The sequence below is a fragment of the Mchenga conophoros genome, linkage group LG22, assembly GCF_057382185.1.
Source record: "Mchenga conophoros isolate Kocher_MC1m ecotype Shallow Benthic linkage group LG22, M_conophoros_male_GT1.1, whole genome shotgun sequence".
Classification (NCBI taxonomy): domain Eukaryota; kingdom Metazoa; phylum Chordata; class Actinopteri; order Cichliformes; family Cichlidae; genus Mchenga; species Mchenga conophoros.
The window spans coordinates 28192262-28214569 of record NC_140546.1 but is presented as its reverse complement, the minus strand read 5'-3'; the positions used below and the strand labels follow the sequence as shown (position 1 = coordinate 28214569).

General features: G+C 39.4%; 1 protein-coding gene across 6 annotated transcripts in view; it reads right to left on the bottom strand.

Annotated features, from left to right (window-relative positions):
• The window catches only part of LOC146549654 (receptor-type tyrosine-protein phosphatase U-like), a 260100-nt gene that overhangs the window by 53664 nt on the left and 184128 nt on the right, over positions 1-22308 (bottom strand). For all 6 annotated transcript variants that reach the window (XM_085262642.1, XM_085262637.1, XM_085262638.1 and 3 more), the window contains exons 10-13: positions 19335-19536; positions 14904-15006; positions 12251-12530; positions 7091-7127 (exon numbers count right to left, since the gene is read on the bottom strand). In XM_085262642.1, coding sequence (XP_085118768.1) covers positions 7091-7127; positions 12251-12530; positions 14904-15006; positions 19335-19536 — 622 coding nt within the window. The remainder of the gene's footprint in view (positions 1-7090; positions 7128-12250; positions 12531-14903; positions 15007-19334; positions 19537-22308) is intronic.

The window sequence follows — 22308 nt, the reverse complement described above, 5'->3', positions numbered from 1 at the left end:
GTAAACACAATTGGCTTTCTCAATCTGCTGGAATCTTGTATTGATTTTTGGCACACCACAGGATTATTATCACAAACAGAACGTAAATGTTGACTCACCGCAATGACCAAGAAAACATAATTTACTCATACAACTCAAGCTTGAAATGACTGATTTATAACAGCAGAAGGATGGAGTGGACTGTTCTGGCTCTGAGCTCAAATTTGCTACAAATCTGGAAGTGATAAGTAAAGTATCTCGCAGAGCCTACAGGGAGATGTTGGGGTGGTGGAGGGGTTATGACAACACAGAGTGAGGGAGGGATGGGAAATGAAGGTGTGTGGTACATGACGTTGTATAGCTAAAGTCGCGGAGTAGCAGATTTCTGTTCATGAGATGGAAATATTAGATTTTTAACTTTTTAATTTTTTTCTTGGATTTTGAAAAGATAACATTTTACAGGATAACATTAATGCTTCAGAGGTGGAAAGGGAGCACATACTGCGGAGGTCCATTTATTTGTATTTCCCTGTTTTGACGTTGTGACAAAACAGGTAATAATTTTTGAGTGCATGCGCTGCGGTATGCTGACATAAGAAGCGATCGTGCACTTAATGTTGCTGTTGATCTTTTTGCTCCATATCTTTATAAAAGCTTTCTCTTTTCTGTGTATTAGTTAGGGTGATGGAGTTGTTCTTGAAAATGTCATGCTATCAAATATGACGCTCAGAAGATTCAAATAACAGAGAGATGGATTCCTTAGGGTCTTTCTCACTCGACAGCTTCTGAAAAACATCACATACGGATAATATTCCCGCCCCTGCAATTAACTTGAGTTGACACATTTTTTGTGCCATTGTTTGATTTAAAATTCAACAGTACGTCTTCTATAGGTGAAAGAGTACATTTGAGTAAACAAAGTCGTCACTCTTTATTGAATCTAGATTAATGACTGGGGTAGTGTTTCACATAAAAAAAAATCATCTAATTATGGAGGGTTGCTAGAGGGAAATGCAAAGCAAGATTTACCTGATATGGCATCCTATCCTAATTGTATGCATTTCAGATTAATTTTGGTTGAGCAGCCTGCTGAGAACAGCTTCAAAGAATCTGCATTAAATGCTTCAAAGATGGCCCAATATGAACTAATTCATATAATATGTTCAGTTATGTATTCAAACATTATGGCCATGCTAGAAAGATTAAAGAAACTATTCGAAAGGCTGATATAAGCAAAGCTGAGTATTGAGGGAAGTTCAAAGTTATGCAAGACTGTCTCGGGCTAACATGCACGGTCGTAAACAAGCAAGCCAGTGTCTCACCATTCAAATGACTTGTTGTACTTAATCGCTAGAGGCTGCCCAAAAATAAAGCCCTTACTAGAAGATATTTGGAAAGGCTTGAACAGCGTTCTCATGCGCTGACATCAGTGTCGTGAATACTCAGCTTCTCTACAAAGAGAAGCTAAACATACTTGGCTTGGGAGAAAGGATGCGGGGTCGGTTATCTCACTGAGCTGATGCAAGCTCTCAATCAGGCTGCTATTTCCTTCCAAGCCATATGTCACATTCACATGTCTGTCTGTGCTGCCATCTGAGCTAGACAACAGAGCGGGATTCTTCTCTCTCCGTGAATCAGCAGAGCTCCCTGTGGTGTTTTATCAAAAGGTGAAATATTGTTATTAACTATCAATGAATTAAAGAAGTATTATTGCACTCGTGACAGCAAGCTCATTATTAACAAGCCACCTCTTGCTGATGAGAAAACAAATAGAGTTGGGAATGAGAGAAAATACAGAGAAATGTAATCATCACGGGGTCCTGGGCCTGTCTCAGCGTGCTTGGCAGAGCAGGATAAAGGCTCAACAAAGCAAAGATGTTTCAAATTGAAGTTAGTGCCTTCTACCGAAAAGACTTGTGTGTATGCGTGTGTGGAGTGCGGTGGGGGTGTTTGCAGCGAGGCAGGATTCTGAGTTTGGCTTGATAAGCTGTGGATTGGTGGTGACTATAGCTCCTGGCAGAGAATACAGCAGCCTGACAGACTTGCCATAATCACGCAAATCACACTGGGTGAGTCATTCTGTCTTTAGAGGCATATTTAGAAAATGGCTAGCATGGTTGAATTCATGGCAGTGGTCATCAACAGAAAACCATGGGTGCAGTAAATGGCACGTCTCGCCATCATTTCTAATTTCCTTGTGTCGGTTTACTGTTTATCAGGAAGGACGCATTTGGCTAGGATTTAGTATGCACATAATGTAAATCCAACAAACTGGAAAAAGACTGCAATGGACTATAGCGTGCAGGTAAATTCAGTACAACAGCAAATGTCACAGTCTCCACTTTTTGCAAAGACGCTTTCATAAAATTCGTTGCTATTCTCCTTCGCTGAACTATCCAAACTCTTGTGCTTTGCTCTGTTTTCAGTCAATGTTAAGACACAGTCAAGGAAATTCTTCTTTTGTAACTTACATTATTTGTCGGAAATAAGTTATGAAACAAAAATGTAACAAAAAGTGCAGAAACAAATTTAAGAAGAAGCACTCAGGGTGCAAACCTGTGCCAAGGCAGCTCACTTCCGTTAACATACTGGGCAGCTAACGAGGCACATCATTCATCATTCTGCACATCAGCGGTCAAATGTGACAATCTATAACGTGATATTTAGAATCCTCATATACCATTATCATTTCCTAAATGCTGCCAATACAAAGACAGGCAGCAGAACTTTAAGCGTTGTGTTAAAGATAAGAGACAGTTTATCAAATTTGTTTCCTCATTTGACCCTAAAGAGGATGTCAGAGGCCCAAAGTAACTTGATATTTAAGCTCTCCATATACCATTCTCCATATGTTGCCAATAAAAACAATGGCATTAAGGAAAAATATCTTTATATAGCATATCTTAAGATCAATCTGTTGACCTTAAAGGAGAGGTCAAAGGTCAGATGTGACATGTTGTTTAAAATCTTTGTACTGCACTTTCTATATGTTGACAATAACCACCACACTTGTAAGAATATAAGTCAAGTTTAAATGGATTGTTACCATGACTCCACTCTACAGCCACTACAATTTTTTATCAGAATTCAACTAAAACTTTCTGAAGACAGACAGAATGACACTGTCTGACACTACCTAAAACATAACCCTTGGAGGCGGTGACTAGAAAACATCACAACAGTACAACAGTACCAACCTTCCAATTAGTGGGAAAAAACATAATTGCAAAATGAACCGCAACCAGTTAGTAAGAACTTTTATCTCCAGGAGATAAACTCAGAGAGGGAACGAAAAGCACTTATGCATAGTGTCAACACACTGTATTGCCTTAATACAGACTGGAAGAAAATTCAGCATAGAACAAATTGGAATAAGTTAGCCAATAAGAAGCCAGAGCAGAAGAATGACAAATGTTATTAGACTGAATGCTGAAGCAGATCATCAGGAGATGTAGGAAGTGTCGACTCTGCATTAACAGCAAAACAACATCAGCAGCAGCTTAAAAAGGGAGAAAATCAGAGACCCTCATGTGACAAAATACACACTTTCCTGGTCACATATTACTTGAAGCTGCCAGATAAAAAAAAAAAAGAAGAAGTTGTTTTTAAAAAAAGATCTGCGTCTCTCGATACCTGCGGTAAATAAGAAAAAAAGTTATTTAAGAATTTATGGTGTGATGTGATTCCATTCTAAATGTAAGATTCATGCCTTTCTTGTGGCTGAGCTGAGGTGAATAAACACCTCCTCTTGTCACAGAATAAGGTGTCTTCTTGAGACAACTTGATGTTTAATGAAAATGTTATTGTTCTGTACAGTTGGCCAATGGCATATTTCTGGGGACAAAAAAAGAAGAGAAAAGCACCAAAACACCAGGAGGTAAAAAAAAACACACACACCCTATAATTGGTGTCTTGGTGACATAAGAACCTGCAGAAATGGTCTTACAGGGACCTCCAAGAGAGGTTTAGTAATATCAGCAGGTTCTCTACCACAGTCATATATGCACAAATACAGTACAAAATATGCCTCCAACCCACCTCTTCTGTGGCAAGCTGGCAGACAATAGTATGGCAGAATTCTTTGATGTCTTAATGTCACTTCTCATATGAAAGAGTTCACAGGGAAGATAATGCAATTTAACTGCCACCGTTCTCTAGAGCATTACTAACTTGAAGCATAATTCAGCAGGGAAGAAGGCTGGAAAAAGTTAATTTCACCTGCTGTATCTCTCCCATCCCCTGATTGTTTGAACTGAAAGGCTTCTATCAGTGTCTGCCTGTCAAGCAAACACTCCTGGTCGCTTCCTCTCTCAGGCACAAGGGGCGGGTGGGGGGAGGGAACCTTGTTGCACTGTGGATTTCAAAGCCGTCAAAGCCCAAGGAGAGGGGGGGTAGCCAAAATGTCAGTGTCAGTGATTCAAGAGGTACTGAGTGAGAACAATGATGCATGTTTGCCTTCACCTTTTCTCCACTGTCTCGGGGCTGCGGGCAGATTGGCAAGAGAGCTTCCTCCCTGCAACACCCAAAGCAACACTAAGGCCGTGTCAAATACCCTAAGCCTGATCCAGAACAACTGACAAACTCCCTGACATGCACCCTGCACCACTGAAGCACAAAGGATGTAGTGGTAGTAGTGGTTACGTTTACCTAGAGATTTACTTTGACTTATTCAACATTATGGTGATAAGAAAAAGATGACTGGCACCCTCTGAGTCCCCTCAGTGGTGCTGCTAATGTTTATATAAACTGCTTCTGATATAATTTTCCGCTTTAACTTTTACTGCTTATAGTCATAATGATGAATTCCACAAATAACTGTGTATGTGTGAGCAAATAAAGAGCAACATAAATACATAAATAGTGTATTTGCAAATATTAATAATTTAATAATAATAATAATAATAATTAATTTCCTTTACATGGTTTGGCTTCAACTTGATATAAATTTGTACAAAAGCTGACACACTGAAGTAGAAAAACAAGGTTTTCAGATGATTTGCTGAATTCTTCAATACAAATAGGTACAACTGCTCGCTGACACAAATATCAGCCAATTATAAGACAGCAAATCAACATGTTCAGGCATGTATACATGATCACGATCATGGTGGGGAAGAAAAGCGATTTAAGTGAATCTGAATGTATGCAGCCTGACACCAGACACAGTGGCTTGAATGTTGTGGACCAGTCTGTCTATTAGACCACTAGATCAGCAATCACACTAGATATTACTGATCTACTGGAATTTTTTGCAGAAAGAGAACGTATCCAGTGAGCAGCAATTCTCTAGGAGGAGACAAGGACAATGGCCATACCGCTTTGAGCAGATAGGAAAGCAACAGTAACTCAAATAACCGCTCATTATAACCAAGGTTAAAAAATAAAAAAAAAAGCACCTGAGTGCATAGCAAGCCAAACCCTGAAGCTGATCAGTACAGCAGCAGACTGTACGGGGTGTTGCTGCAATTTGGCTCACGAAATTTGGGAGAGAGAAGATTGCAAAAACGTTGCCTAATCTGATGACTCTTGGTGTCTGCACGGGTGCAGAAATGTTTTCATATGGAGGCCACTAAAAATGGTGGCACACCAAAAACAGAATTTCCCATTTTATTTTACTATTTTGCTGTCAAATATAGATTACTTGAAAAGTATGACAAAAAAGAGAGAAAGAAAAGAATGATATGACTAGTTAATTTCCTGATATTAAAATTGATATCACTGAAAACAGATACATATGACAACCAAATAAGATTTTGAAATCAATAATAATCTTTCTTTAAAGTGACTGATTGATTCAATGGAGGGGCCGGCAACTTTAGGGGGTGGTCAGCAACAATTCCTATGTAATATATAACGTAGTACCCAAGACAAACTTTGAGATCTTGTCCTAAAGTATTTGTCAATTCGTTTCACACATAAATAAGAGGGAAAACATTTCTTGAAGGAAAGAAACAAACTCATATGTACAAGTTTTATTGTGACCTGTAGAGGTCCACGTCTAGAATGAGCTCATTAAAAAAATCTTTCTCTGTCTTCAGGAACAGCTGAACAGGAACTCTACATGGCTGGCATTTTCAAAATCTACTATAGTGTCACATGTAAAGTATACTTTCTAATTTATTCACAATACGATTTCCATGTGTCAGTGTCTTGATTAGTATTATTGTACTGTAAGATCTTTAAACTAATTTTAGGACATTTTTGAGAACGTACAGTATTATAATGATGTTTGAAATGATACATTTGTATTTTTAAGTGTTTTATCTGATATTTGTAATTATTGGACAGCTTGAAATTACATTTTAATTGATTTGTAAATAACCTTAAACTGAACTGCAAGTGATGTCCATCTCTTCATCACCACATCACCCATCTTCTAATGGCTGCTTCCAACAGCATGACATGGTATGTCACAAAGCTTTAATCATCTCATACTGGTTTCTTGAACATTCAGCTCAATTATATTTATACAGCGCCAAAGCACAACAACAGTCACTCAAGGTGCTTTATATTGTAAGGTAGACCCTACAACAATACATACATAGAAAACCCCAACAATCATATGACCCCCTATGAGCAAGCGCTTTGGTGACAGTGGGAAGGAGAAACTCCCTTTTAAAAGGAAGAAACCTCTGGCAGAACCAGGCTCAGGGAGGGGCGGGGCCATCTGCCGCGACCGGTTGGGGTTGACATGACAATTAGTTACGCTTATCTGTACTCTAGTGGCCTCCACAAACACCAGATCTCAATTGAATAGAGCATCTTTGGGATGTGGCAGAACAGAAGATTAAAGTTATTGATGTGCAGCTGATGATTATGATGTGCTGGTGAAATGGGAAGTGAGTATATTAGCACTGCTGCGTAACATATGGATGGCCTTAAAGTGGCTACATGCACTTATTATCGATCTCTAGGAACCACGGATGTCGTCATAGAAAGAGCCAGAGGCTCACCAAAGTCTTTAGAGGTCAACCACTGGGACCATGTATGTCATGGAGTACATCAAACAGCATTTATGGCTGTAAATAATTATTTCTTTATTTAAGTAATTCTGAAGTGATAACTAATGTGTGATATTATAGCTTATTTGATGTGAAAATGTAAGTTTTACCTTTGCGAGCAATCCGAATGCAGTTTATTCTGGTCTCCTGTGGATAAAGAAAAAGCTGAGTAAATCATAAAGACACACACTCACACACATCACATTGCTTCTTTATTATGAGTCATTCTGTTAAAAACAACCACCTTGTGTAAAATGTAAAACACATGCAGCCCAAACCACTGCTGTGTGGAGAAAAGAATTGAAATTTCCAAGTGCATGACAGCTCCCTGTGATGTGAGCAACCTCTGCTCCCCTTCACAATGTGAAGCCACTCCTTCCCAAAACAGCCATCTCTGTCCCAGAGACAGAGGCGCAAGTTTCCAAATTAAGATTTAAGGAAGCTAAATTAGCCTTTATGGGCAATTATGCTAATCTGTGCTCCAAGATTGGATTCTGACCCTTTCACCTAAAACGTTTGCCAAATTGCCTTTTATAATTGGAAATTTGTTTCAAGTGGATTCTCATCTTCTTCCATCTTTTATAGTGACAGATAAGTTATATTTACTTCCTCCCAGGGGTTATTAAAGCAGCGAAAGGTAGTATGTCATGAGTTAGCCTATCCTCTGTCAAGATGGGATGTAGGTCTTCTGAAACAAAAATGCAAACAACATGCAAGCAAAGTAATTGATTGATATGAGCTCTAAGTCATCATGTGCGATGACCCTGACCCTAACACTTTTTCTTCATACTTAGTGGACAAAAAACATGTATTTGGCTTGCAAGATACAAGTATTCTGCCAAGTTAGCCATGTTATTAATAACATATCATTAACATAAAGAAAACTCTGGAGCATACTAAACTCAGTGTCAGCTGGTGGTCTTGTGGTATAATGGGAGAGCAATGCAGACTCTGTATATGCATTTATACACTGGCGTTGGCCTCCTGCATATCTTAATCTGCATAGGTTAAGTCCAATCTTAACCTACTCTGAGATTAAAAGCAAATAAATCCATCCAGTTTTAGCCTGATATATCTCAATATCTACTCTCCATTTAGTTCTCGATTTGTTTCTTTAGCCATTATATGCTTCCCTGTGTTCATAGGATAGTTGTTACTTTTGTTTTCTATAACATTTGAACTTTGCACACTGATTTATTTATTTATTAATGCATTAATTTTTATAATCTCTTTATTAATTTATTAAATCTCTTAACTGAAAACAGATGCCTGATGCTAAACACATGGTGCTGAATGTTGATCCTAAAACCCAAAAAATAAGCATAAAGGTGCTAAAGGCTTTAACGGTTGAAAGAAAATTATATTAGTTACAAGCTCCCACGGGTTGTTTACTGTGGATAATAACTCTCATATGACTTATTAGTAGTACTTAATAATGTGTTAAAATCAAGAATGAAATAGAGGATTATTTCAGTTTTAACAGCATAATTAATAGTACTAAAACTGCAATAACAAAATGATGGCAGTCAAAGAGTGGCGTCACAGAGGTTCCTTGACAGTGCATGACTTTTGGAACAGACTGGTTAGCAGGCAAGTTACATATAGAGCTAATGAGTAATAGCTTGCATAAACTGGAGACACGTATAGTTGACATTTAACCAAGAAACTGAAGTCAGCACCGTCTAGAAAAGAAAGGCTCCCAACCTTTCTTTTGCGCAATAATATTTGCTGAAGTGATCAAAAGTGATAATAAAAATGTAAAAAGAAATACATCCTTTAGCTTAGCAATGCTAGCTATTTTTTTTAATTTTTTGAATGTATTTATTTAAAAGGGACATATTAGTTAACATATATCCATGTAAATATGCCAGATTAAGCCAGAAGGCTACATCTGTCCATATAAATATCAGTATAAGTGAAACGTAACCCCACATAAACACATTTAACAGGGGGAGATTTCGTTGTACATGACCATAAACGGCTATTCTATTCTACTCCATTCTATTCTATTCTGAGATCTCAGCATGCTGATGTTTTCATGTTTCAAGTCACAGATATTTTGGCAGTAATCAAGATTTTTCTAAAGTGGCTCCTACAAAAATAACAGACGGGGAAAAAACACTTGGAAAAGTGTGTTTGTTTCCTGGTTATGTGTTTCGCAATAAACTGGCAACACCAGTCATGCATCTTTCAAGCCCCACTGACAGCATATCTGCCAAAGCAATTACAGTTTCAATTCAATGGCAGCTCATGGTCCACAGTATGCCCCGTACATCTAATTTATCCAGAGTAATTGTCAAAATAATTAGGTTTTTTCCCTCTTTCTCTCAGAGCTGCCCAAACACAGCTACAATTTAGAAAACAGACTTGAGATATATATTTATTTTGCAGGACAAAAAAGAAAAGTGCAAAGATGAATTATAATATTCGGATTTCTAAAAGCTGCTGTGCCAAAAGACCAGCTAACTGTTGACATCAGTGATTTCACTTGGACAGGCAACATCTTGTTTTTCACCAGGACCAGACACTGACTGTATTCATTTATTCTTTTAAGCTCTTGAGGTCCACCCAATGAGACAAACACTGGTTGCATCCTGTGAGGACTGAGATAGCTGGACAAGCGTATAGCTGAGATGGTGGAGACAGGTGGGCATGCATAACAGCCATATGTGCCTAATGATTTAAAGAGCATTTGCTTTCAGTGTTTCTGTGGCTGCTGTCCAGCACTTTCCTTGTTAATGCTTCAGTAATTTTTTCAATAGCTTGAGGAATTTCTTTTCCGATCACTTTAAGTCTGGGGGAGAGTGTTTGACTTTTTTTCCCCACAGAAAATTGACTTTTAAAGAGCTTAAATATGAGGCAATCTGGCAACTGAAAGATTACTAATGACAAGAAAAGGTGCAAACTCTATTCCACAAGTAATTATCTTGTAAAAAAATTCAGCCACTTTGCTCATGTAATGTCTTTAAGTGTTTTAGGCAGAAAAAGGTTTGCCTTTCCATTTTCAATGAGAAATAATGTAAGATTAACAAGTCTAAAAATAGGGGCTAATTTAGGCTTTCTAAAAAGCAGATCATACAGTAATGTGCCAAATTCTTGAGTCACCCCTCTTTATATTCTGCTTCCAAACTTTATTTACATTTTTAAAGTACTTTTGAGCAATAGTTTTCTAGTCTTTCTGAATATCTTTCAAATTTTTCCTTTCAACACTGTCTGCTTTTCATTCAGTTTTAGTCCAATCCTTGCTTTATGCACTATATTTCCAAAAGTATTTGTTCATCTGCCTGCACACACATATAAACTTGAGTGCATTCAATTCTTAATCCATTGGGTTTAATGTGATCATGGCCCACCTTTTGCAGCTATATCAGCTTCAACTCTTCTGGAAAGGCTTTCCACAAGGTTTAAGAGCATGATTATGGGAATTTTTTGACCTCTCTTTCGGAGAAATATTTGTGATATTGGACAAGAAGGCCTGTCTTGCAGTCTCCGCTCTAATTCGTCCCAAAAGTGTTCTTTTAGGTTGAGGTCAGGACTCAAGGCCAGTCAAGTTCTTCCACACTGGAGTCGCTCATCCATGTCTTTATGGACCTTGCTTTGTGGACTGGTCGTCATTGCACGAGGAAGCGGCCATTCCCAAACTTCTCCCACTAAGCCAGGAGCTTAAAATTGTCTAAATATCTTCTTATCTAGAATTATCAAGAGTTCTTTTAATTTTAATTAAGGCAGAGGCCAACTTCTCAAAAAGCAACCGCACACCATAAGCCCCCTCCTCCAGAAAACTTCAGACTTGGCACAATGCTGTGAGACAAGTACTGTTTGCCTGACAACAGCCAAACCCAGACTCATCCATCAGATTGCCAGATAGAGATGCATAGACAAGAACATCTCCACTTCTCTAGAGTCCAGTTTCGGTGTGCTTTACACTAGTGCCTTACATTGCACTTGGTGATGTAAGGCTTGGATGCAGCTCTCTACGTTGCTCTCACTGTTCTTATGCTAATCTGAAGGCCACGTGAGGTTTGGAAGTCTATAGCGACTGACCTCTGCAGAAGGTTGGCAACTACTCACTATGTTCCTCAGCATCCTCTGACCCTGCTGTGAGTTGATGTTGTTCTTAATCACTTGCTCTTTGTTACAATACCAATAACAGTTGACGGCGGAATATTCAATGGGCTGCCACACGTTCTTGCTCCCAAAGCATAATATTTTACGGTAGGTGATAAATCGTCAACATATTACGCTTCCAGGCACCCAACACGTCCCTAAATGACGAGATTGGAAAAACGAGGAAACGTGAGAACCGTTTGGAATTAATCTACACATGTTCATTCATTTTACTTTAATTGCTTTGGAAAACACTATTTTACGTTGTTAAAGAGCTGGTTACGGTTAGGGATAGGGACATGGTTAGGGTTCGGGCTGGAATACATGGCTGGAACTATGGCTGGGCCACATTATACCGTTCACGGTAATACCGGTATAATGTTGGGCAACGATAAGAAAATGAAATATCGCGATAGAATATGGGTAAAACGCGCATGCGCAGTGCTTTTGTTTTCATACGCACATGGCGGAAAAACCACGGCAGCGACGGAGAATGAGAAGGGCGAGAGTGGATCGTTGAAGGAAACAGATGAACCAGAATTGGTTTGTAAAAATGCTGCAACTTCAGTGGTGTGGCACTGGTTTAGCTTTCGTCCGCCAGATACACAACAAAGCACTATTTTTGGTACAGCATGCTAGCGGGCCGTCATTATTACCGTGTTTGTTGGAATTATATCGTCAGTTATATCGTTATCGCAAATTTTCAAATGCATATCGTGATAAATATTTTTGGTCATATCGCCCTGCTCTAGCTGGAACATGTATTACCGCGGGACCGTCATTCTACTAGATTTCACCCATAACCCGGCACGCAGCATAAAAACGCGAAAGGTCACCTTTTGCGTTTCTCAGGAATGCCGTGGGACATGACAAATCGTTGGGATGTTACGTGTTACGCATTGGGAGTGAGAACAGGCTGGAATCTTTGGTAGCGAGGAAATTTCATGGCTTATTGCGCAGGTGGCTATCACTGTACCATGCTGGAATTGACAGAGCTCCTGAAAGCAACAAATTCTTTCACAAATATTTGTAGATGGAGTCTACATGTAGCCATGGAAGGGATTGAAACACCTGAATTCAATGATTTGGATAGGTGAGTGAATATTTTTTGCAAAATAGTGTCCGAGTAGCAGAGGAAAAAAAGACATTGTAATGGTTCTTACCCCTCTGAAGTTGCTGGTGGCCTGGAAGTAGATGAGGTAGTTCTTGGTTGGGTCCAAAGGACTGTTCCAGTAGCCATTGTAGGTGTGATTATCACCCACTGTGAAAGGCGTGGCCTCCGGCAGACTGCTGGGAGCCAGCTCAGCTGTGTAGTAATGTGGAGCCCCTTTGGCCTGAGCCTCGTTGTGGGAATTTGGAGTAGGGAAACAGTCCACGGTACCCAGCTCCCTCCTCTTCACATGACGGGACCCATCCTCTTCCACCACCACTACCTGGTAGGCACTGGGACAGGACAATGTGGACCTTAGTGCCCCAAAAACCTATCATTTAAATATCATTCTAATAGTATATAATATCGCTGTCAATAGTCATAATGCCAGGAACATACCATTCAGATCACACTGTGTTTGTTGCCCTTGTCCTTAAATTGTAGCATCATCATCATATATCCAGTCGGAAAAGTAATATTACTCCAGAGTTTTCGATACATAAAATGGATTAACTTTGGAATGATCTGGCTGAGGAGATTCAGGCCCACAGAGCCAGTGACCTTTAAATTCCTTCTTAAAACAAGTTTTTATAAATTGACTTTTACCTGATATTACTTCATGTTATGTTTCCTTTTGAAATCCTGTAATGTGTGGCCATTGTTTTCAGTTGTCTTGTTTAATATTTCTGGTTTCTTTGTTAATTATTTCATTGGCATTGTTTACTTTTTGTAATTTACCTCCAATAAATTGTTGCTTTTAACTCATTAATGTTGAACTTCATATACACACAGATTTGACTATGCCATCTACAGTGTTCATGATTTATTTTTTTAAATTAAACAGTTTGGACTACAGTGTTCATTTGAAGATTTCACCCAACTGAAACCCAAATTCATAAATTATATCAAAATACAAGAAAAACTCGCTATTATTGAATTTCAGCTATTTTTTATTATAATTGATCTTTATTGGATATGTATATTTATTGAATAACACCACTTCTAATTATGTGATGTTTTGTTTTAACAATTTTCATCAATGTTTTTTTATGTTTTTCATCCGCGCTCTGCCAGTTAACTCTTTCCAAATCAGCCTACCAGGTGAAAGTAAAGAAAGTACAAGCAGTAATTATATGCAAAAGTAGCATGATTAGTCATCCAGAGAACTCATGCTAAACTTTAAAAAGACTGCATGGTAAGTAGGTATCATATGCAGGTCTGTAAGGCTCCAAACGCAAGTGTTTATTTAGAGTAAAAGGATTACTTTAGTTGCTGTTGCTTTAGCTAACAGGTGCTAACTAGATCCTTTGAGTAGCTCATAAGCTAGTGAAAGCGCATGAGCATGTGACTCCCCAACCCTGGTTCCAAAAAAGTCTGACTACTGTGTAAAGTATGGCTGTAGCTCAGGCGGTAGAGCAGGTCATCTACTGATTGGAAGGTTGGTGGTTCGATTCTTGGTTTCCCTCAATGCCAAATATTCTTGGGCAAGATATTAACCCCAAATTGCTCTCCGATGCATCCATCGGGGTGTGAATGCTACTTAAAAAGCACTTAGAACAATGGGTGAATGCACAAGTTGTGTAAAGTGCTTTCAGTGATCAGAAGAGTAGAAAAGCGCTATATAAGAACAAGTCCATTTACTCCAGACAGGAAAATGAATGAATTTTGGCTGATAGCCGCCCCTCCCTGAGCCTGTTTCTGCCAGAGGTTCTTCCTGTTAAAAGGGAGTTTTTCCTTCCCACTGTCACCAAGGTGCTTACTCATAGGGGCTCATATGATTGTTGGGGTTTTCTCTGTATGTATTATTGTAGGGTCTACCTTACAATATAAAGCACATTGAGGTGACTGTTGTTGTGATTTGGCGCTATATAAATACAATTGAATTGAAAGATATGTCCCAAATTGTATATCAGCAGTCACCATTTACCAAACTGTGTTTGTTTGATTATTAATTTCAGTTATGAAAAAATGTTTTTACTACTCATGGCCACAATGAAGAAGCAATATTGTCACGACATTCTCTTGCTTGGCTTTAACAGAACCTCACCATGTGATGAATATTTTTCTATTGCACTGTTATATCTCTCCCAGAGACATGCACTCCATGAAGGATTGGATGCGCTTTTCTAGTTGAAAGCCTGGTGCTTCAATTTTTTCTCAAAACCTGAGAAAACCTCAGGTTTTGAGAAAAAATTGAAATTGGACCGGGGGCAGGGGCAAGGGCCTATTATGGTGACACAATGTCTAACAGTCAGCATACGATAGGTTGACATGGTGCGTCATTCTAAAGCTGTGTGAAATGGTGAATTAGGCTTCAGGACGGAATAACGGCCCATTTTTTATTCCCTTTTTCCTGTTGCTACTGCCAACACATCATAACGTTCCGATGTCCTTGACCACTGGGCAAACATTAATGAGGAAACCTAATATTAATGGCTTGCATTTAATTTTGAACGCTTTGTGAACTTTGCAAAATCATCATGTTTCTGTGAAGACCCACTTTCTGGGACTTCATGCATTTTACTTGAAATGGTGTCTGCTATGCTTCAAGACTAAAGAACAATTTTCTAGTGCTTCACAGAGCTCGCTTTTACTGCAGCTATAAATATCAGAGCCTGGAAGAGCACCAAATGAATGTCGGTGTAGGAGTGAAGCATGCATTGTACCTGACAGGAGCCCCTCTCCCCAGGGCTGGGCGCAGCAGCACGGTGATGGTGCTCTCCGACTCACTCAGTGGAGAAGGGATGTCTTCATAGTCAAACACCGGAGCTGAGGGCAGAAAGAAAAGTGGGAAAAAAATGTGTCAAAAAAGGGCTAACATGTGTAGAAAAAGAGCAGGACGATTTTCCGTACTCTTTTTGCAAAGATGAAATATACTTTGCTTAGATTTGGGAGCTTCAACAGACACGTGGCTCCACTGCTCGATATTTTAGTAATGTTTTCTCCCCTACATTAAAAGATAAGAGTGTACCATCTTGTCCCCAGCGTACTAGTGTGTGCAGGCCTCCCACACAGTGCCATTGACTGATGATGACTAGTAACAGCAGCCAACTACAGAGAAAATAAGAGGCTCTTATAATATAATTAGGACAGATCTCAATGCTGCACAACCTCAGCAAAGCTCTGGGGACAAAGGGGTTGAGTGTTCCCATCTCTGTTTACTACAGGGAGTGAATTAATTGGAGTACGTAGTGAAGCAAATGGTTATCCTGGTACAACAGATAAGCCAAAACAAAAAGGTTTCTGTAATGGAAGTGGAAAATGTTTCTGCTGAGGCAAGGCATTAATGCCCGTCGTAAAAACCTGCTTGTGTAACCTGTCATCCGAAAAAACACACACTCATGCTTGCACGCAAACATCTGAGGTCTGCATTATATGCAGTCGTGCTCAGGAGTGTTTGAGCCAGTGTGTGTTAGGTGGTTAAAGCCAATGAATAATGAAAAAACTAACGAGTACAGCATTACACTTGCATGTGTGGTACTAAACTGGAACAGGAGCTGGCTGCCCAGAGCTCGTGACAGCGCAGCCAGGTGGGAGCATGTGATACTATAGATTTAATTGTACACTCTGACATCTGCAAGCCCACATAAGCCACTTTCTAAACCGAATGGAACAGGTACAGATAATAGAGATGGATGCTGTATTACATACAGTGTGGGGGTCAAAGAATTCTCCTGGAATATAAAAAGCACCAAGATCCAGCAGAACCAAAAGGTATTTTTATTAAGACAATAACGTTTACAATCCACCAATCTCCCTGTTCGGCATCAGAAAACACTAGACTAAAATCAAAATGTTCAATATATTCTGCGTGCCTAGGGATAAAGTTATGTCATTGTCTGCTTTAGGAGACAGTAATAATAAATAGACATGAAACAAGCACACTTGAATCAGAGGAGAAATGAAAAGGAAAAGAAGCAACAACTTTAAAAAGAGAAACTGCTGTAAACCATTAAACCATAAAAGAACTAATTAATAAAACTTTAAAAATGAGCATTTTTTTATATTTTACTTGAATGCACTGATTCTATTACTTTAATGTATAATATTTAATGTTTTTAATGTAAAGGAGTTACATTCAAAATTTGAATGCATGTCTTTTATCCTGTCTTCCTTCTCTCACCCCAACCGGTCGCAGCAGATGGCCCCGCCCCTCCCTGAGCCTGGTTCTTCTGGAGGTTTCTTCCTGTTAAAAGGGAGTTTTTCCTTCCCACTGTCGCCAAAGTGCTTGCTCATAGGGGGTCATATGATTGTTGGGTTTTTCTCTGTATCTATGAAGCGCCTTAAGGCAACTTTTGTTGTGATTTGGCGCTATATAAATAAAATTGAATTGAATTGAATTGAAAGTGCACTGCAATAGCTCAAGGTTGGATCTAGAGTGACTTTTTCACAAATACGGGACACCTATACCGCACTAGACAATCCAAAAGTCATTCAGTCTTCCTGAAAATGTGCGCCTTTAACCCCAAAATTAAACAGTAATGTGTCCCCTCAAAAGCAGGTTTTCGACTCTGCATTAGGCTGTTCAGAACAACCATAAACATGTTTGACTTTCCCAAATTCTGAAGTTAACAAGAAGCACTCAGAGAGCGCAACCCTCCGCAAGGCAACTCACTCTCTGGGCAGTAGTGACTTTAAAGGAATAGTGTTGTATTTTGTATAGTTTCATTTTATTTTCTTTGTTCTTTTTAAGAAAATACTTTAAGGAGTTTGTAGTGGAGTAAAAAGTACAAAAAGCAGGCTTTTTAACTTAATTTTGAGTGTATATGGATACATTCGTGTTCTCTTGACAGTACTGTTTTTTAAAGATATGACATATTTTGGGGTCAACTTGCAACAAAGTCATGTAAAAGTGAAATGTTACATTTATATTTGATATTTGGATGCAAACTAAGAGAGGTGCAGTAAATATAATGGCACGTCTCGCCATTATTTATAATTTCCTTGTGGTTTATCAAGCAGGACACGTTTGGGTAGGATTTGGTAGGATTTAGAATGCACATAATGTAAGTGCAACAAACTGGAAAAAGACTGCAATGGACTATAGTATGCAGAAAAGTTCAGTACAACAGCGAATGTCACAATTTCCACTTTTTGCAAAGACTGTTTCATAAAATTCGTTGCTATACTCCTTCGCTGAACAATCCAAACTCTTATGCTTTGCTCTGTTTTCAGTGTAATGTTAAGACACAGTCAAGGAAATTAATCTTTTGTAACTTACATTTGTTTGTTTGAAATAAGTTATGAAACACAAATGTAACAAAAAGTGCAGAAACAAATTCAAGAAGAAACACTCAGAATGCAAACCTGTGCCAAGGCCGCTCGCTGTCTTTTACATGCTGGCAGCTAACGAGGCACATCGTTCTCTTTGTTTTGACAATACTTTCTTTTAGATACAACGTATTTTGGGGTCAACTTGAAAGGAAGGCAGATGTGAAATATTAAATTGACATCAGAGGTCAAATGTGACAAACTGTAACGTGATATTTAGAATCCTCCTATACCGTTATCATTTCCTAAATGTTGACAATTCTAAGCAGTTTTAAAGATAAAAGACATTTAATAAAATGTTGACCTTATTTGATCTTGAAGGAGAGGTCAGAGGTAAATGAGACATATTTTAAATCTGTATGCAGTATTTTATTTTGACTATACACAATCACACTTGTAAGAATCATAGTTAGTTAAGTTATGAGGTTTTTTGCCAGTTTTTGACCAATGAATCATTAAGTTGACCTTGAAGACCTCAGTGCATGCAAGCCAAATTTTAATGAATTGTTAACATGACCCCACTCTACACCCCTACAAAGTTTTATCAGAATTCTTTCAAAAACTTTGAATGACACACGTGCAAACACTGCCAAAAACATATTCTCCTTGGCAGAGGTGGAAAAATGTGGCAAAAATAAGGGTGACAAAAAAATAGAAGTTAAAGCACTTTCTAATAACCTAAACAATATGTCCAGTTCAGACTTTGTGTGCTGCCAGGACCTGCGGGGGTGCAGTTTTCCATCTCTGGATAAAGATCCTGCATAGATCAGTTTGTTCTGGAACATTTCTAACCATCCTGTTGTTGGACCATGATCTGTCGTGAGGTCCCATCGCTGACCGCTGCAGCCCTCAAGCTGTTTCAGAAATACTACCTAATTATCTGACTTGCTACCTAGACCTTGAAATACACTGCTGTCACACAAAAAGTCAACATCATTAGCTAAACAGTCTTGTTTAGTTCTAGATTTGGCACACAGTTAATTGTTTTTAGGAGCTCAATATGTAATTTGACAGAAGAAAATGTCTTTTTGTTTTGCTGTTCGGATTAACATAATCAGATCATTTTAACAAGAAGAAGCCTGAAACATTATTAAAGCCTGCATCAGGAGATTTTATACAGATACATCTCCAGAAAGAAGGAAAACGCAATAACTGCAGACCTTTTGAGGAAGCTTTATTTCCTTTAACTGCTTTTGTGTGGATTCCTGAATGAATCTAAATCATCCACACACTCCATTTACCCCCCACGTGCTGTATGAGGGAGACACAACAATAGCAAGTGATGTTTCATCAGAGTAAACACCATTAGTGAAAATGGCCTGCAGACACCAATCAGGGGGGGGAGTGTTTCACAATCCCCACAGACAGAACAGAATCTTGAGATCCATAGCGGTAACCTCTTCCCTGACAAACACCGCTTCTCTAATTTCTGAACAGCTGCGTGTCCTTTGAATGGAAAACGCAGGCCGTGGTGATGTGAACAAAGCTGTTTTCACCCAAACCATTCAAGCTGAACATTTGTACTGGGCTATAATTTGCGCTGCTGTTATTCTATCAAACTAAGCCAGTGTGCATCTGAAAGGTGTACAGAATGAAAATAATTTGTACAGTTTAAAATTAAATGTGCAATTCAACCAAAGCTCTTCAAAGGGAGGGAATTACATATCATGACATAGTCTCCTATCATTAAAAAAAACATGTTTTTTTTTCTTTAGACTTGTCCTGTTACAGCCACTGAAAATCTGAATTTATCATTAAATACCAGTCAAGAGAAAATCTCTTACGCACATGTAGACACACATACAGCAGTCAGTGCAAAGACTCACCAGAAATGTTGGTGGTGATCTCAGTGAGTGCAGTCTGGCCAAAGCCCTTGGCAGTTCTGGCCCGGACAGACACCAGGTAGGTGGTTCCAGGATGGAGGCCGGAGAACATGTGGTAGGTCTCATTTCTCAGCTTGGACACTGTACGGCGAGGACCTGGCACATTAATACCTGGATCTGATGACTCAATACTCTGGTAACTGATCTGAAAATAGAGTAAATGAAGATACTGTATTAAAATGGTCCAAACCTTATCTAATCTAATCCAGACCTGTGCAAGTCTGTTCTTGCTTTTCTACCAGAAAGGTTCAGGCTCTTTTTGATCTTTTTAACAGGATATGATGTTCTTTTCATGCTTTATCCCCCTTGTGACCCTGAACTGGATAAGCAATTAAGAGAAGGGATAATAATGTAAGCATATTAATATACCACTATGACAACTCATAGCAATTAAGACGGAGCATGTAAGCCTGGGGGAAAATGGTGTGATCGATCCACTATCAAGTAATTTCACCTAAAAATAGAAGTGATGACAAATAAAGCTTAGTTGATCACAAAACCCACTAAGCTTGTCATTTTGTGGTTTCCATCAGTGAATCGCAAACTATGAAACTTCTTAGATACACTAATATGCAAAAGTCTTGAGACACCCCTCATTTTGTTATATGAGACTTTTTCGTCTTGATGCATGCTCAATCATCCAGGTAAGTAAATCTCCAAAAGTTGATTCTGTTCATCTGGACGTAGCGTTTTGTGGGAGAAACGTTTCGTCACTCATCCAAGTGACTTCTTCAGTCTCAGCTGACTGCAGGTTTCCCCAATCCTATAAACAGTACATTTGCATAATGACTGAAACCAGCCCACTGAAGGAACAATGGGCTGGGAGGTCAGTTCATTAATCTTAATTATGCAAATTCTCATGACCACTGATCAACAACCACTGATCAAAGACCACTGATCAATGGCCACGAGTACCATTCACAGAGAGTTGGGGAATGGCTGCAATCACAGCATTGTAAGATGGCGAAAGATGTACCCTTAGGCCCCTTCCTCGATTCAGAGATGGTCTTTCCCTTTTCACGTAAATGGCCTCCTTGACTCCGCGCTCAAACCAGCGTTCCTCCCTGTCCAGGATGTGTACATCCTCATCCTTGAAAGAGTGTCCACTGGCCTGTAGGTGTAAATAGACTGCAGAGTCCTGGCCTGACGAGGTAGCTCTTCTGTGTTGTGCCATCCGCTTCACCAGAGGTTGTTTGGTTTCCCCGATGTATAAATCCTGGCAATCCTCCTGGCACTTAACAGCGTACACTATGTTACTCTGTTTGTGTCGGGGACCCGATCCTTGGGGTGGACCAATTTTTGGCGCAGCGTGTTTTGGGGTTTAAAAGCCACAGAGACCCGGTGTTTAGAAAAAATGCGTCTCAACTGCTCCGATACTCCTGACACATACGGGATCACTACAGGTTTTCGCTTAGGCAGCAGTTGTCCTTCTCTGCTGGATTGGCTGGAGCTTTCTTTTGGCGCCATCCCAGCTTTGACAAACGTCCAGCTGGGATAACCACTCCCCCATTACTGATGGAAATCGCACAGTCTAAGAAGGCCAACTTGCCATTTTTCATATCCTCCCTGGTGAACGTGATGTGTTGGTCCACCGAGTTAATGTGATCCGTAAAATGTGGAACGTCCTGAGACCTGATTTTCACCCAGGTGTCATCCACATATCTGAACCAATGGCTTGGTGGTGTTCCAGGGTAGGATAGCAAAGCCCTCTTTTCTACTTCTTCCATGTACAAATTGGCCACGATGGGTGAAACTGGGGAGCCCATGGCACACCCATGTTTCTGCCTGTAGAACTGACCCTTGTATGAGAAGTAGGTGGAATGAAGACACAGCTCCAAAAGCAAACACACTTGGTCGATGCTGAAAGTGGTCCTGTTGTTGAGGTTGGTGTCATCCTGTAATCTCTTACGCACTACCTCCAACGCTTGGGATGCAAGTGAAGAGAGATGTAACGTCATATGAGACCATGGTTTCATCTGCTTCCATAATGACGTCTCTCACCTTCTCAACAAAATCCAAAGTGTTCTGGACGTGGTGTTCAGAGCTGCCTACCTGGTAGAGGATTGAAGCCAAAAACTCGGAGATGTTATAGGTGACGGAATTGATCATGCAGACAATCGGTCTTAAAGGTGCACCCTGTTTATGTATCTTCAGTAAACCATACAGACTTTGTGTAGACTCCCCTGAGTACAGCCTGTGGTATGAGGTCCGGTCAATAGCCTTGTCTTGGTCTAACTGCTTCAGACCAGACAATCTATCACCCTCTTCCTGTAACCACCTCCTGGGTCTCCTTTCAGGGGCTCATAAGCATTTTCATCCCTGAGTAGTGACAAAACCAGCCTTCAGTGGGTTGGTTTCGGTCATTATGCAAATCTACTGTTTAGAATATTGGAGAACCTGCAGTCAGCAGAGACTGAAGAAGTCACTTGGATGAGTGATGTAGCGTTTCTCCCACAAAATGCTACATCCAGATGAACAGAATCAACTTTTGGAGATGAGACTTTTTCATTTTTTTCAAGTGGTCTTGAGAAACTTTTTTCCAGGCCTTTAGAAAGTCTTTCTCAGAGGAAAGACTTCAGAGGAATGTTCTTTTAAAAAAAAATTGTTCAGCCTCTTAATATCGACCTATGTATCATTCAAGCATTAAAAATGCACCTAATTCAAAGGATGAACTAGTACAGTCAATACAGACAACTTAGAAAAGAACCACTTTTACATTTTGACACATTTTGTTACAAATCCTTTCCCACAAAAACACATAATTTGTTCCAATTTCTTTAGAGACATCTATGAAAAATGCCAAAGATAACACAGTGTGACAGGCATACAATAGTATTTTTGTCCCAATAAGATGATTCCCAAAGAGCTGTTAGCCAAACTCCAGTGTGCCCTTAAAAAAACTGAGGAAACAGAACAA